Source organism: Engystomops pustulosus, chromosome 4, assembly GCF_040894005.1.
Source record: "Engystomops pustulosus chromosome 4, aEngPut4.maternal, whole genome shotgun sequence".
Taxonomy (NCBI): Eukaryota; Metazoa; Chordata; class Amphibia; order Anura; family Leptodactylidae; genus Engystomops; species Engystomops pustulosus.
Genome location: NC_092414.1, coordinates 114348938 through 114366630, shown reverse-complemented (window position 1 = coordinate 114366630; position 17693 = coordinate 114348938). Strand labels below are relative to the sequence as shown.

Sequence of the window (17693 nt, the reverse complement as noted above, 5' to 3'; positions counted from 1 at the left end):
GTTTCTTTTCTCGAATGTATTCTAAAATTATAAAGGTGTTAACTGGGGAACGAGGAGAGGGATCTCCCTTTTATTCTGTTCCATGTTGTTTCCTGTCCCTGGGAGGCGGGGAATCTCTCCTGTCTGTTCTGCTGTGGAGGTGACTGTAATTTTCATGTTTTCACATCTAACCTCATAACAACAGGATAAAATGTGCTAAAAAAAAAGTATTGTTTACCCTGACATAACACCATTAAAAAGCTTGTCCTGCAAAAAACAAGCCCTAAAACCGCTCTGTAAACAAAAAATAAATAAAAATGTTATGCCTGTTAATACATGGGGATGCAAAAACAAATTAAATTCTAACAATGAGTTTTGTAGTCTCCAAAACAAGTCAACCATAAAATACTATATAAATGGGGTAATCATTGTAACACATAGAATAAAGATAACTTATTATTTTTATTATATGGTGAAGGGAGGGGAAAAAAAACAAACAAACTGAAAACCCTAAACAAGAATTGATAATTGTTTTTTTAAAAACCACCAAGAAGAGGTATTGAAAATCTCATTATTAGCTCATAAATGACGTACCTGAAAAGTGGTTCTCATCCCGAAAAAATAATCCCCCATATGCCCAAATTACAAAAAAGTTTACATTTTATAACATGTAATGTTATAAATGTGACAATGCAGCAGTTTACCAAGTTTATGGGGTATAAGCATACTCTGGAGAAATTGGGTGTTAAACTCTATGGAGTTTTTTCATCATTTAATATATTGTGTGTTTTAATTTTTGGTCAAAATTGTGTATTGTCAAAAAAAATAATTACAGTTTGTAAATTCCACATCTATTTGGTTTTAACCCTTGTAAAACACCTAAAGGGTTAACAAACTTCTTAAAGTTGATTTTTAATACATTGAGGGGTGTAGTTTCTAAAATAACAACATAATTTACAGGTTTTTACCTCTCAAAGTGTTTAAGTGCCGGGGGGAGGAGGGGGAGATCGTCTCTCTCCCCCACTCCTCTCCATAGCCTAACATAGAACCTGGTGCCGTATTCCGTGTCCTATCTTTCTATGGGCTAGGAACAGTGCAGTGCCGCATGTTTGCTGTACCATACCGCTCCTGTATGGCGCCGTGAGGCCACTGCGATGTATGGGGAATGTATATACGCCATATATATGTCGGCCGTATATACGTTTCCCATACATGTGAATGTAGTTTAACACAAAAATATCATCCAATATTTTCAACTAATTTGAAGTTCAATGCCTGATGAGAAAAGTCTCAAAATACCCTGGATATGTTAAAGTGTTACAAAAGTGTTTTTAGTCTCTCCCATGTCCCCACATTCAATAACAAGCATAACCAAACAGTTTTGATTTCAGAATTCTGCCTTTTTTTCTTTTAAACTATAATTTATATAAAAATTTACCTAGCTCCCTGCCTGCCCACATGGTCATCCTAAAAGTAAGGGTGAATTCGGACAGGTGTATGCCTGCCCGGTGCGTTGGAAAGGAGGAAGGGTGACCCCCACCCTCTCTATAGAGATGCATGGCCATGCACACAGATGGAAAGATGGGGCATGTTTTTCTTTGTGGACAGAGCGGTATGGTGCCACATGTGTGCAGCACCGAATTGCTCAGTGCGCCTACAGCCGTCTAAGGGTGATGTATGTGCGGCCGTACATACGTCCCCCTCACGTTCCTGTGAATTGGGCTTTAGTACGCCTCCTACACAAACCACTCGTCCAGGCTGAGAGCCAGGTAGTTTGTGGAGGAGGTGTACTTTCTTTGAGCCAGGATGCCTGATGGACTCAAGCAGGCAGGGAGCTAGGTAAAGTTTTATATACCGTATATACTCAAGTATAAGCTGACCCGAATATAAGCCGGGGCACCTAATATTACCACAAAAAATGGGAAAACTTATTGACTCGGGTATAAGCGGAGGGTATGAAATGCATTGGTTACAGGCTCCCTGAGTAATGAAATGCATTAGTTAATGCAGCATTGATGGTAGGGATATTAAATTGCTTACAACACATTAAAAGCAGAATCCTATTACCAGCTTCTATACCCTTCCATGTAGGTTTACAACACCACTGTAAGCCACAGTTCAGTTTGTTTAGATGTTAATGTGCAGATGTAAAGGTCCTTGTTATGCACACATGTTAGTAACGCAGACAGACAGAGTGGCAGGACTACATTTGTTCTACTTGAGCACAGTCAGTTTATTGAAAAAGACTCATAGTTGCCCGGCAAGCGACCAAAATTACCCTTAGACCACCAGGGCACAGTATAATAAAAATTTACTTGTATTAGAATTCTAGTTAAGAACAAACGACCTAAAGTGTATTAAAATACACAATGGGCAGGGGCTGGAAAATGGAAATATAGCAGGATTGGGATGCTCTACGAGCAAACTTGTGCTAGAGGGATTGGTCAGTTCCCTCTCTTATAGCAACCAATACTATAGTGAGCATCTATGGGTAGATAAGAAATGTTCATAGACTCATCCCAGCTCTTCCTGTTATATGCAACACCTCTCCAATTCTCTATCTACAAGGCTATCAAAAATTAATTGTCCTATATGTAACATCAGATTTTAACATTTTCCTATGCACTGTCCACTGCTAATTAAAACATACTGCTAAACCAGAACCTCCCGACATGTTTCGCCGATGCTGGCGTCATCGGGGGTTTAGGGCTGACTGCAGCCAACACCACTGTAAGCCACAGTTCAGTTTGTTTAGATGTTAATGTGCAGATGTAAAGGTCCTTGTATGCACACATGTTAGGTACACAGACAGACAGACTGACTGAGTGGCAGGACTACATTTGTTTTACTTGAGCACAGTCAGTTTATTATATCCTGCAGATAGTGAACAGTCTAGTTTCTCAGCAGGGAGAAGTGTATCTAATTTTTACAAGAGTTGTACAGGTGGTCCCCTACTTAAGGACACCCGACTTACAGACAACCCATAGTTACAGACAGACCCCTCTGACCTCTGGTGAGCTTTACTATATTCCCAGACTGTAATGATCATCTGTAAGGTGTCTGTAATGAAGCTTTATTGATAATCCTTGGTCCCATTACATCAAAAAATGTTTAAACTCCAATTGTCACTGGGGCCAAATTTTTTTTTTGTCTGGATCTACAATTATAAAATATACAGTTTCGACTTGCATACAAATTCAACTTAAGACCAAACCTCCGGACCCTATCTTGTACGTAACCCGGGGACTGCCTGTATAAGAGTTAGTAAAGTTGTAAGTGCAGCTAAAACACACTTCAGGTACCTGCAGAATCCGCTCCTCTGTTGTACTTGTCTTGCACACATACAGCTTCTATAGCTTGGACTGCTCTTTCCCTCTGCAGACAGTCTCCTAGTTTACTCTGCAGTCTCACTGTTGACCTGACCTGCCAAGCTTCCGGTCTGCATGATCCTCTGTATTCACTGCTGCTCATGCGAGCAAAAGGTGCTTTATATCCCCTGTTTGCAGGCTCAGCTTGCACGTGCTTGAGCTCTGTTCTTGTGGTCAGGAGCCTGTCCCTTGCTCCCCCGCTCTGCCTCTCAGCCAGCAATCTATCCTGAGGTGATTTTGCTTCCTACACCCTGCTCACTTTGCTGCCCGGCTCCCCCACACCCCGCTGTATCGGGTGTGCTTTTTATACTAACTCGAGTATAAGCCGAGTAGAGCTTTATCAGCACATAAATTGTGCTGAAAAACTCGGCTTGTACTTGAGTATATACGGTAAGTTATAGTTTGAAAGAAGAAAGGCAGAATTCTGATTAACTGTTTTAGGATATATTTAGTATTGACTGTTGGGACCTGAAAAAGATGTTTTGGTGTCAGATTCCCTTTAAGGTTTGAATAAAAATATAACTTATTACGTTTCAATTTTGCAGTCTTTTCATGTGGGTCCAGCCAGAGATTACACAGAAACTATATGTTTGTCTATGGGCAGCCTTCATTGCGTCCTGCTTTTTTCCATATAGATTAATTGGACTCTGTATAGGTAAGTGTATTTACTAATGTTTTATTATCTCTTTAGCGTGAAGTTCTAGAAACATTTATGAGTAACGTTTGAAGACTTGACATTACTATGTAGAGTACTAAAAGGTAGTTCATGCGTAACAATGTGTGGCATCTAAACCAACCTGTCGACTAATACAAAATTTTAGTAACATAACATCGCTATATGCATCCATTTCTATCAAATCAAGGGTATCACAAACACATAATATTGTATTGCTAGGAAAGGATGTACTTTTATTTTGAAGGTCTGATCACTCCTATACCGTTGTGTAGAATGCACCTACCATTGTGTCCTCACCCATGAGACAGTAGCTAGACTCTATTCACTTAGTCTAAAGCACTAAATTGAGCTGAATGAAAGATTTATATTGAATTGGAAACGGAGATCTGAATCTATGTTGAGATATGTATGATAATTGTTGTTGCTTTACCACATTTTCTGTTTGCTCTTTTTAGGGCTTTATGCCGGCATTAAGTTTTTCCTTATTGACTTCGTTTTTAAGAGATGCCCAAGACTTCGAGACAAGTATGACACGCCATACATTATATGGACAAACCTACCTACAGATCCACAACTTAAAGAACGAACAAATGTAACAGCATCTAGAAGGGTGTGTATGTAACATTTGTATGTAATCTTCAACATATAGTACATTTGCTTTTAATGTTGCTGTATGAGAAGATGATATTTTTGAATTTGGAACAAGCCTCCAAGTTACATAATGCATTAAGTGGAAACTCTCAATGTGTTCACTTTCTGCTGTGTATATCTTCTATTTTAGCCATTTAAAGTATGTGACTACCATTTTTTTCTTCATCTTTCTGTAAGCTATAAAATGATCAACATAGTAACATAGTAATCAGTCCATGCACCAGAAAATTCAATATTGTGGTGCCACAAACTAGACCAGCTAATATTAAGTGCAAAGTACGCCTCACCATTCTAATTATTCTGTACCAGATTAATTATCCAGAATCAGAAACCGGAAATAATCTGGCCCAGCAGAGAACTGGCTAGTTCTACTCTGCACTGGTCTAAAGATCGGCCCATTAGTGCATCTCCCCCAATGTGAATGAAACAATGATATATGTATGACACTAAGCTGGCAATATTGTATCACTATTGGTCACAGTGCTAATTCTTTGGTGCATTGAAAAGTTTATTTTTACAGTTGGGCACATTACACATGCAAACTTTATCAAGCAGATTTATTATTTTGATAGTAATTAGACTTATGAAGAGAAAGCCTTAACTTTTGATGTAATTAAAAGGGATAAGTAAAAAGTCATTGCATCGCACACACCAATCTGTAAATGTTGAATTGAGTATGAACAGTATTATGGAAAGATTTAATTCTCAATTTTAGAATCCATTTCTGTTTTTCGCTTCTACACGCTGATGTGAAAATATTGACCAGCATACTGCCTTGTGAAACTGGGCTTACTTTTCATGTTACGTGTGTCAATGCTTCATACTATGATATGTAAAATGAGTCTAGCCCATTGTTGTTTGAAAAGAGTATACAGCTAAATAGGAAAAAGAAATAGAAGAAAAATGGCTTACCATGAGTGGATCCGACAATTTAAAAGCACGACTGGACTCCAGACTGGACCTAGGATTCCATGCACACAGACCGCTGCTTAGCTTAAATTGGTTAGACATAAAGTAGGGGTGGATTCCAGCATTTCCAGTGAAAAAAGCCTTTTAAAACATAAAATTTAAGTCTGGATAAAAACATGCTTGAAGCAGGTAACACAGATCTGGAGACACGGGACACAAAAACAGGGCTGTAGTAACGCGTTTCGGACTACAACATCCTAGTCCTTACTTATACCTAGTGCAGGATTTAAATATATTAAAACACAGTGAACCCAGGTGTGTTTCCGGTGTAGCAAAAGATAACACCCCTTCCAAGGGCAGGGACTTAACCAAGAGGAAATGTGACATATAACCGTAATTGCAAATAAGTCAATTTAATAAAAATACATAAGATCCTGTTTATAGTTAAGACTCTTGGGGAAAAGTGAGTGTCAAGATCTTAGATCCAAAATGCTTAAGATCCTCCCCGATGTGGTCGGGAGACTTGTTCAATAGCTATAACTTGCATCCCATTCTTTGAGACTGAATGGACTTCCTTGTAATGTTTTGAGATGCCTGAGAGATTACGAGTGCTCGCTATCGTGCTGGGATTAGCACCTGTGATATGTCCACTGATTCGTGCCTTAAGCTTTTTCAATGTACATCCCACCTACTGTAAGGAACATTTGTAACAGTATACCAGGTAAATAACATGTGAGGATTCACAATTGATGTAGGTTTTGATATTGTACGTTAGCCTAGTGCTAACAGAAGTGAATTAGGTACTTTTCAACATGACCTTACACAAGTTACAGCAACTTCCTCCATAACGATAACTTCCTTTAACTTGTATCCAATATTTTTTACACTGCTTCCCCATTGGAGAATTTCTTTTTGTGTCCTGTGTCTCGGTCTGTGTTACCTGTTACAAGCATGTTTTTGCTATTGGGCAAAAAGATTCAAAGTGGTTACACCATGTTCATGTATCATCCCATATCCACAGTGGCTGTCTGACCGTTTGGACCAATCATGAGAACGTCGGTGAAATTCTTATTAATTCAATAAATCTTCAGGTGGAGCATACATGCTACCACTGCATTCAGTACTATGGGAGCAATGGCAATTACAGTGAATGGGAGTGTCTGAGATTACTGAGTGTTTGTTCTTGTCAAGTTATGATGCTCACATAGTAGGCACATGCTTGACCTGCTTCTTCCCTCAATTAGTGAGAACACGACGTCCATTCTTGCTGATCACTGAGAATGCCAGCAGTTGAACCTCCACCGATCAGATTGTTATCCCCTATCCACAACAATTGAACTTGGGACAACCCCTTTAACAAATTTTCAGTGCATTACAGTGTAACCATAATTTTAATATTGTGTGCAGGGGATGTGGTGAACATTTTTATAATACACTTCTTTAACAAATTCTGCATAGTGTGTAAAATAAATCAAACCCCAGTGGTATATAGCCAACCTGCCCCCAGTAGTTTATAGCCAACCTGCCCCCAGTAGTATATAGCCAGCCTGCTTCTGCAGTATGTAGCCAGCCAGCCCCCAATAAGCCCAGCACATAAAAAAAACTGTCAGTTTGTGCGCGGATGGGCTGTGCGCACGGACCTGTAACAGACCTGGAGCTGGTGCACATGAAGTAAGAAGATGACCTACCCGGGGCAACTGAAAGGTGAGTACTCAGTTTATTTATTTTTTTTATATACCCAAGTATAAGCCAAATCGCTCGGCTTATACTTGAGTATATATACGGTCCTTTAATTTTGTTTTACTGTATTTTTTCCAGGTACAAAATCGTTCTTTACTTTTGCAATAAAAAACTGTGTTGATGTTTACCCTTATTTTCCCTACAGTCGTGCATGTTTATAAGAACAGTTGTGATGTCGCAATAGGTTTTTAATTCCTAAAGATGTCCATTAATGTTTTTTTCCCTTATTTAGTGTTTTTTTTTTTTTTTTTTTTTTTTAAATATATTTTAGTAATCTAACATATTTATTTTCTAGTGCTTCAGTGACACTAACCCTGAATTGATAGGGACTGTAATGTTAGCACCACACCACAGCAGTTATGTAGGATAGATATCTCCGCAGTTGGATATAGTGGAGTTCTAGGTGTGAGGATGATGGATATACATGAACATTGATTGTTACAATCGGCTTTGTCCATTGTTTGCATCATATTCTCTGCATTTCACTGCAGCAACAATAGTAGAGTTTTTTTTAATTGTGCACATTTGTAGTGTTGTTGTGCACTTTTCTGCTCGTGCCTGTGTGTATTTCGTGGATAAAATGTCAAAGCTGTCGCCATTTCTTTTGTCACTGTCACATATGTGTTTGTTTCCTTTCCTGCTAGCTGTCAGGGCATGAAAAGGTATGGAACTCAAGAGTGCAACTGGTTTTATTTTGGATTTCATTAACCATTTAACATGCTCTAGTTCGCTTGACCTTTTGTTTGATTTATTATGTACCTCATGTCTTCTAAACTGTGTGTTCATTTATATCCTTAAATTTATACAAAAAGCTGAAATAAGGATTTTCACATGTGCATGTCATTTAAGTTTGTATGCAGCATGGGGCTGTTCACATATTGCTCCCTTTCACTGTGGCCAGTACAGTTAGTTTGAGGTCGGTAGGACATAACTTTGAATTCTGCAATATATATAGTATTCCTTTTAAGGTGTAGCCATTCTTCATTCAGGCGTAATAGTGTCCATTGCTAAGCAACCTAAATGCCAGCTGTTTAACAGACGAGTTTTGTAAAATGATAATAATCCTTTTTGACAAGTCTTCAAAATCGACTAAAAGTAAAAATTGTCTCATTTATTATGTAAAATAATTGCATCAAATGGACTTGTATTTTAAATTTAAACTAATCACTTTTGGTTTCAACAACTCCAAGCATGTTATCATGGAGAAAAGTATGAACTGTACTTGTGCCATGTATCTCTGTGTCTGACTATATTGTCTGTGCACAGCAGGATTTTGTTGGAAAGTGGGTTGAATGTATATATTTGCTTGATTCTCAGGCAAGTGGGCTTCTGTGCCTCAACAATAGGCCAAAGGTAGGAAGGTAGCTTGGTGCTACAGAGCTTTGGAAACTTTTTCAGCTTATAGGTGTAAGCTTTGTGAATACTAAAATATGATGTAAATGCATTACCCCCATCCGTTTTCAAACGTGTGATATGTGTAGAGCTCACTTCCATTTTTAAAAGCAGCATCCTAGTATCTTTGACAGTAAAAATGTTCAGAGCCAATGGAATCTAGGCTATTCTCCTGGCATAAAATGCATTATTGATTGATGAGTGGACATTATCATTCCAGCTCGAGCTAAATTTTATGTTGGGGCAGAAAAAATAAAAGGCTTAAAGGAAATCTACCATTTTGTTTTTATGCATTATGAACCAAACATACCATGAGATTCGGCTACACTGAGGAAGAAACATATCTTGTTTACTGTATATACTTGAGTATAAGCAGAGTTTTTCAGCACAAAGTATTTCAACCCCCTCAGGCTCCGCGATACGTACGGCAGTGATCCTCGGATGCCGGCCGCTGCTGCTATAATATTGTGTGATGTCAGTGGTGGCTGATCTCACGACTTGTGTGCTGGAGCGTGACACGGACGTGCCGCTGCGGGATGGATCGTGGAGAAGACCTGCAGGGGCGTCGGAAAGGTGAGCATTGACTTTCTTTTTTATGAACTTGGCAAACAAGCTTGTGAAAGGCTGGCTATATAATGTGGCAGGGGGCTGCCTATGCAATGGGGGGGGGGGGGGAATGCTGGCTGCCTATGCAATGGGGGGGGGGAAATGCTGGCTGCCTATGTAATGGGGGGGGAAATGCTGGCTGCCTATGTAATGGGGGGAATGCTGGCTGCCTATGCAATGGGGGGGAAATGCTGGCTGCCTATGTAATGGGGGGGGGGAAATGCTGGCTGCCTATGTAATGGGGGGAATGCTGGCTGCCTATGTAATGGGGGGAATGCTGGCTGCCTATGTAATGGGGGGGATGATGCTGGCTGCCTATGTAATGGGGGGGGGGGGAATGCTCGCTGCCTATGTAATGGGGGGGGGGAATGCTCGCTGCCTATGTAATGGGGGGGGGGGGGAATGCTCGCTACCTATATAATGGGGGGGAAATGCTGGCTGTCTATGTAATGGGGGGGGAATGCTGGCTGCCTATGTAATGGGGGGGGGGGGAAATGCTGGCTACCTATGTAATGGGGGGGAAATGCTGGCTGCCTATGTAATGGGGGGGGGGGGAATGCTGGCTGCCTATGTAATGGGGGGGGGAATGCTGGCTGCCTATGTAATGGGGGGGGGAATGCTGGCAGCCTATGTAATGGGGAGGGGGGGGAATGCTGGCTGCCTATGTAATGGGGAGGGGGGGAATGCTGGCTGCCTATGTAATGGGGAGGGGGGGAATGCTCGCTGCCTATGTAATGGGGGGGGGGGATGCTCGCTGCCTATGTAATGGGGGGGGGGGGGAGAATGCTCGCTGCCTATGTAATGGGGGGGGGGAGAATGCTCGCTACCTATATAATGGGGGGAAATGCTGGCTGTCTATGTAATGGGGGGGGCAAATGCTGGCTGCCTATGTAATGGGGGGGGGGAATGCTGGCTGCCTATGTAATGGGGGGGGATGCTGGGTGCCTATGTAATGGGGGGGGGAAATGCTGGCTGCCTATGTAATGGGGGGGGGGAATGCTGGCTGCCTATGTAATGGGGGGGGGGAATGCTGGCTGCCTATGTAATGGGGGGGGGAATGCTGGCTGCCTATGTAATGGGGGGGGGAAATGCGGGCTGCCTATGTAATGGGGGGGGGGAAATGCTGGCTGTCTATGTAATGGGGGGGGGGGAAATGCTGGCTGTCTATGTAATGGGGGGGAATGCTGGCTGTCTATGTAATGGGGGGGGGGGGAAATGCTGGCTGTCTATGTAATGGGGGGGAATGCTGGCTGCCTATGTAATGGGGGGGGGGGAAATGCTGGCTGTCTATGTAATGGGGGGGGGGGCAAATGCTGGCTGCCTATGTAATGGGTGGGGGGAAATGCTGGCTGCCTATGTAATGGGGGGGAATGCTGGCTGTCTATGTAATGGGGGGGGGGGAAATGCTGGCTGTCTATGTAATGGGGGATCACAGGGATGTAAAGATTTGAAAAAAACGGGTTGGTATAAGACGCGCTGCCCCAATTGAGTTGTATCCGACACGGTAGTGGAGTGTAAGATATTATTTATTTAGAGGATAAAAAGGACTACGCGTTTCGGGGGTGGTCTACCCCCTTCCTCAGGTCCGTGATAATTGCTAGGCAAAACAACATGATAAAAACTAGTTTAGAGTATATATACATATAAAAGATGATGTTTGTTTTTTTTGAAAAGATTATATAAAGAATAAAAACGTGTCTATAAAGTACAGGTCATTTCGTCGTTTCTTGGTGGAATAAATTCATATCATACAAGTACTGACAAAAATAATTCATAATTGATAGTATCAAAGGAAATACATAAACAGGAAATTCATAGTAATGCGTAAAAGAAAATTCATAAAAAGAAAATACATGTGGTTCATGTAGGGACGTCTGAATATAAATAATATAAAATATGGTAATAGGGTAAACTGTATAGAATATATAAAATATAATATATAAAAATGTAATATATAAAATATCATGCAGGTATGGGGTGCCTGCATGATATCTTTTTCTCCACCACCCCATACCTGCATGATATTTTATATATTACATTTTTATATATTATATTTTATATATTCTATACAGTTTACCCTATTACCATATTTTATATTATTTATATTCAGACGTCCCTACATGAACCACATGTATTTTCTTTTTATGAATTTTCTTTTACGCATTACTATGAATTTCCTGTTTATGTATTTCCTTTGATACTATCAATTATGAATTATTTTTGTCAGTACTTGTATGATATGAATTTATTCCACCAAGAAACGACGAAATGACCTGTACTTTATAGACACGTTTTTATTCTTTATATAATCTTTTCAAAAAAACAAACATCATCTTTTATATGTATATATACTCTAAACTAGTTTTTATCATGTTGTTTTGCCTAGCAATTATCACGGACCTGAGGAAGGGGGTAGACCACCCCCGAAACGCGTAGTCCTTTTTATCCTCTAAATAAATAATATCTTACACTCCACTACCGTGTCGGATACAACTCAATTGGGGCAGCGCGTCTTATACCAACCCGGTTTTTTCAAATCTTTACATCCCTGTGATTCCCTATCCGGCACTACCACTGTACCGGACCCCGGGAAGACGCAGCACACCCTAGCCACAGCTACCGGAGAACAAAAAGTATCTACTCTAGACGCATAAGACACAAGGTGTCTTCAGGTGAGCAGATACTCTCTAATACCTCATCTCACTTATAAGTGACCTATTGCACTAGGGGCGCCGCCCGTGTCTCGTTCTATTTTATGTAATGGGGGATGCTGGGGGATGCTGGCTGCCTATGTAATGGGGGGGGGGGATGCTGGCTGCCTATGTAATGGGGGGGGGGGAGGGGAATACAGGCTGCCTACTGAGGGAATATTGGCTTCGCTATATTATGGGGCAGAGGGCTCACTATATTATGGGGCTGGATATATACTAGGGGTGGGGGACTTACTAGCTTTTTACTGGGGGGACGCTATGACCAATGCATTTCCCACCCTAGGCTTCTAGTCAATAGATTTTCCCAGTTTTTTTGTGGTAAAAGTAGGAGCCTTGGCTTATATTCGGGTCAGCTTATACTCAAGTATATACGGTAATCCCTGATACGAGTGGTTTTGTTCAAAAAGCAATTCCAAAATTCCGGACCTTGGGAAAGCTGGGTTGCATGCAGTCTGCCGTTCATAAACACTGTCCATACAGGACTACACAGGAGCTGGGGGGTGGTGCAGTGATTGGTTACTTCTTCCTGTCAGGCACAACACAGTGATTACATCATTGTCTGAAGCAGTGCATAATTAATGTAAGATAAGAAGCGCTGAGCCAGCCACAGGAGCACGAGAACCTCGTTATCATCATTCTATAATTGTTTGTTTTTTCAGCAAAACCACTCAATTAACCGCTTGGCGCTCTGCGTCGTAGCCGTACTGCGCTGAGTCCCCCGAATAGCGCTCAGCACAGTACTGCGCAGAGACGATTCCGGTTCATCTCTGCACAGCAGCCGAACCGGCATCGGGGGTCGCGGGATTTCAGCGGTAATCTACCGCTGACATCCCCGGCTAACACCCGCGGTCGGAGTGGGCTCCGATCGCGGGTTTTTAACCCGTTAAATGTCGCAGTCAACGCAACCGCGGCATTCAACATGCCTTCCGGGGGTCTTTACCCCACGATCGGCACCCCCGTGCCCCCGTGCCGTTTTACCCCACGATCGGCACCCCCGTGCCGATCGCTGCTATGGCACCTCTGGGGTCTGATCGGGACCCCAGAGAAGTCTAAAGGCAGTGCCTTTAAGATGGTGTCTGTGACGTCATCTTAAAGGCAAAGTGTCAGCCTATGCATCTGCATATTATCAAGTATTATCATGAACAAGCAATCAGATAATTGCTTGTTCATATCCCATGGTGGATCAAGTAAAAAATTAAAAAATAAATAAATTTTTTTTCAATAAAAAATAACTTTATAAATCGCTAAAAATGCCCATAAGCCCTAAAACATATAAAGAGACATATAACGCTCAAAAAAGTCTAAATCATAACACAAACCCCACATATATAGTATCACCGCATCCGTAACAATCCATAGAATAAAACTAACTATTGAACCCATATGATGAACGCCGTAAAAAAAAAACAAACTTTAAAAACCCGCCAAAAATTATGATTTTTACCTATTATATCCCACTAAAAATGCAATAAAAAGTGATCAACAAAACATATGTACTCCAGAATGATACTGTTGCAAAGTACAACATGTCCCGCAAAAAACAAGCCATCAACCAGCTCTGTAGCCAAAAACGTAACAATGTTATGCCACTTGGAAGACGGCGATGCAAAAATGATAGATGTTTCCCCACATTAGGGTTTTATTTGGCAAATTTAGTAAAATATAAGAAAAAATATTCATGGTATCCCCGTAATCGTATCGACCCATAGAATAAAGGTAACATGATTATTAGGTTATAAGGTGAACACGAAAAAAAAAGTAAAAAATCCAGTACAGAATTGATGCTTTTCTACTCATGACCTCAAAAAAAGTTCCTAAATTTTCAACAATAGGTGATACCAACCCCAAAATTGTAACACTAGAAAAAGCATCTCATCGCGCAATAAAAATGTCGCCACATGGCCCCAATAACGGAAAAGCGAAAATGTTATAGCCTTCAAAAGGGGGCAACGAGAAAACTAAAATCCTGGCAGCTGCAGGGCTCCTTCCCTTCTGCGCCTCGCTGTGCCCCCATAAAACAAGTAACGGTCACATGTGGGGGGTCTCTGTACTCAGGAGAAATTGTAGAACAAATTTTATGGTGGGTTTTCTCTTTTTATCTTTTGGAAATGTGTAAATTTTAGGGCTAACCGAACATATAACCGACAAAATTTGACCATTCTAAATTTCACCGCCATTTTGATTCAATTACTATGAAGATCTCAAGGGGTTAACAATCTTCGTAAATGCTGTTTCTGATAGTTTGAGGGGTGCAGATTTGAAAATGGGTTGGTTATATAGGGGGGTTTTAATGCTAAATATGTAAAATTTTATTTCAAACAGTATTTATCCCCAAAATAGTAAATTCTGAAAATACGGAAAATCGCTATTCGATTTGTAAGCCGCGGAACGTCAAAATAAATTATCCAAACATTTCAAAAATTATGAAAAAGTAAAGTAGACAAATGGGAAATGTTATTCGGCAAGTTATTTAGGTGGTAAATCGTTCTGCCTGAAAACGCGGTGATTTCGAATTACGAAAATGGCAAATTTTTCTAAAAATTCATCATTTTTTTTCTTTGTTTTTTCCCCATATGTTGTACTTCATTTTAGTGGTAAATTTTGGCTGATAAGTTTTGCGTTTATTTACAATCTCAGAATCGCTTTGATAAGTAACAGTGTTCAAAAGTTATAACCATATAAAGAGACGCAAGTCAGAATCCAAAAAATGGGACTGAGCCTTAAGCTACAAGATGGGCTGCGTCCTTAAGGGTTTAAGGGATTAAATGGATATGTTTCTGCATCACTGTAGCTACAGCATTCTCTAGGCATGTTTGGTTCATAATGCATAAAAGCAAATGGTCGATTTCCTTTAAGCATCATGGTCACTGCATGGGTGATGACTATGTTAAATGGTTCAAGGACTTTGGATAATGTATTGATATATAATCCTATAGGATTTGCAAAACTATGCAAACAAAATCGGGGCAAGTCTTCCTTCATAGACTTTCTTATCTATAGCTGTCCTTCATGACTAAAGCATTCACTCTATTCCCATAATATCAATGTCATTAATGGAACTAATATGTGTCAAATTTTTGTCAGTGGAAGAGGATTACATAAATGCTGGCACTAAGGAAAGTTTTCAGAGACTTGGCAGCTTGGACTTAGAAAAGTGTGTCAAAATCTGTTTTTTATTTTTATATACAAATGGGTGATTTCTGCAAGCATTCTCATCACTTCATTGCCAGATCCAGAGATGCTTGCCTCCAGAAATCCTCTAGAATCCTTACATGTTTATATGGTGTCTGTTTCTTTTGTGTCCTAAAACTTGCGTTTAACATTCTTACATTAGTTATCACACAGCCTCTCACTTTGACCTAGAACAGGGGTAGGGAACCTATGGCTCGGGAGCCAGATGTGGCTCTTTTGTTGGCTGCATCTGGCTCTCAGACAGATCTTTAATTAATAGTGATGGCTCCTGTGTGTCTCTTAGACTGATCACTGGACACAGGCAGCGATGTCACCGCTGCCTACGTCCTCTGTATGACCCAGGTGCTATCACCGCCATTGTCTAAGCCTGGGTCAAAGAGAAGAGCGTGAGAGCGTTGAGGAGCTGGTTGCAGGGAGCGCTGGTAAGTGATGGGGCTACCTATATACTGGTAGGCATGTTCTGTGACTTCCTATCTTCTGGCAAGCATGTGCGGTGGCTACCAATTAACTTGGGGGCATGTGCCGTGCCTACCTATTTACTTGGGGTACACAGGTTCAACGGTGGCAGCCAAGGTTGAAGTACAGGATCACTAGGCAGTTTCGTGGTCAGGAACAGGCAGACGTTCAAGGCAGGCGGCAATGATGTGTGGTCCGGAGCGAGAGGTCAGGGCTGGCAGCTCAGGAACAGGTCCGGGGTCACAACGGGAGGTCAACACTTGGGAAGGAAACACTGTGGAAAGCTTCCTCATAGGCATGAAGCACTAAGATCTGTCGAGGAATGCTGGGAGCCACTGGTCTTTATAGGAACGCGGGAAGTGGGCAGCGCCAATTAGCGGCATACTGGCCCTTTAAATCTGTGAGTGCCGGGGCACGCGCGCTGGGCAGCCTGGGATGGGAGCCGGAAAGTGTTGAATTGAGTGAGCTCGGAAAGGGCCGCTGCCATGGAGAGGGGCACAGATGTGCCAGCAATCCGAGACGTAGATCACAGGGGCACCCGTGACACTGGGACTACCTATCTACTGGGGGGCATGTGCATGTGGTACGGCTCTTATGGAATAACATTTTAAAATATGTGGCGTTCATGGCTCTCTCAGCCAAAAAGGTTCCTGACCCCTGACCTAGAACCTTGTCATGCAATGCTTTTACAGATGTTGGCAATCCTCCTCTGAGGTTCCTAACAGATGTAGTTTTTTACCCTCCAGTTAACAGCAGAATCTGGTTTTTTACTGTTACATTCTAAACTATATGTAGTATTTCTAGACACTTCCTGTTACTTCTAATCTGGTGCCTCTAGACTTTTGCTGCTTTATGTATCTGAACTGTTTTTCCCCTTTACCAATTATTCATCGCTTTACAGAAATAACATATCCTACTTCGTTTTCAGATGCAGTCAGTATCAAGAACTAATGTGACCACTGGAGCTCCACAAACCACAAGCCGAGATGATGAAGGAGGAAGATACCATAGTACAAAAAAGAGCAGTTTTCATGAGATCTTCAGTTTACCAGAAACAGAGCGCCCTTTGCCAGGTAACGTGATTGTCTTTCTAAAATAGAGTTCAGATGGGGATTTAAAAAATTTCTAAAAGAATTCTTCAATATACCAGGCAGATAAATTAAGAAAATAAATATAATTATTTATTTATTTTCATTTCCCCTTATCAGATGGCTGGGGATGGGGTAGTGGATGATTTATGTCTGCATAACAACAACTGCATGAGTACATATTTTTGATGATATTTGTAACTCTATTGTGTAAATTATGTGGTTCTTCAAATGTTGATTTATAGAAAATAATATTATTCTAAATAAAAAAAAAAAAAAAAAACTGTGGATATCTTTGATTCTGTTTCACCTAGAGACACAATCCTTGTATATTGAAGGTAAGATTCGGGAGATATGACCATTTAAATTGGGACACTGTCTTGGCATATATTTATGTATCTGCATGGGGTATGTGCAAGTAGGACATGTATAGCCATATGGCAGTCGTGAAGGGGTTAAAGGGTAACGATACTTTTAAGCTAATTTTTTATATTGCATTAATCAGTAGTAGAGCTTATAACAGTAAATTCTGTAATGTACTTTAATAAAGAAAAATCTTCCCTCTGTTTTTCCCTCCTGCTATTAGGATTGTGTATAAATCCACTGTCCCATCCATAATAACACCAACAGCTGATGGTCAAGTCAATGACTTGTTCTCTTACATATATGTATTTTCTAGTGAAATATTTTCTTGGTATGTAGGAAGTTAACCTTTAGCCTCCTCTTCTTGTATGTATGCTTTGTCAAATCTGTTTGTTTCTCAAAATAAATTTGCTTCAAAGGTTGTTGCCAATCCACTCTGCATTTCTATGGCCAAATAATAAAATAATTTTTTGAGTTGAGGAAAGATATGCGTAGTGCCCTCGCCATAGAGTAGTGTTAAGTGAAGACATTCCTTATAGATAGGAATGCACTTTTAATAATT

At 40.8% G+C, this 17693-nt stretch overlaps 1 protein-coding gene across 4 annotated transcripts in view; it reads left to right on the top strand.

The window, feature by feature from the left end:
• The window catches only part of GRAMD4 (GRAM domain containing 4), an 84612-nt gene that overhangs the window by 55390 nt on the left and 11529 nt on the right, over nucleotides 1–17693 (top strand). For 3 of the 4 annotated variants that reach the window (XM_072147094.1, XM_072147096.1, XM_072147098.1), the window contains 4 exons: nucleotides 3893–4002; nucleotides 4479–4633; nucleotides 7968–7985; nucleotides 16609–16753. In XM_072147094.1, the coding sequence (XP_072003195.1) occupies nucleotides 3893–4002; nucleotides 4479–4633; nucleotides 7968–7985; nucleotides 16609–16753 (428 nt within the window). The remainder of the gene's footprint in view (nucleotides 1–3892; nucleotides 4003–4478; nucleotides 4634–7967; nucleotides 7986–16608; nucleotides 16754–17693) is intronic. The other variant, XM_072147095.1, reaches the window with a different exon arrangement.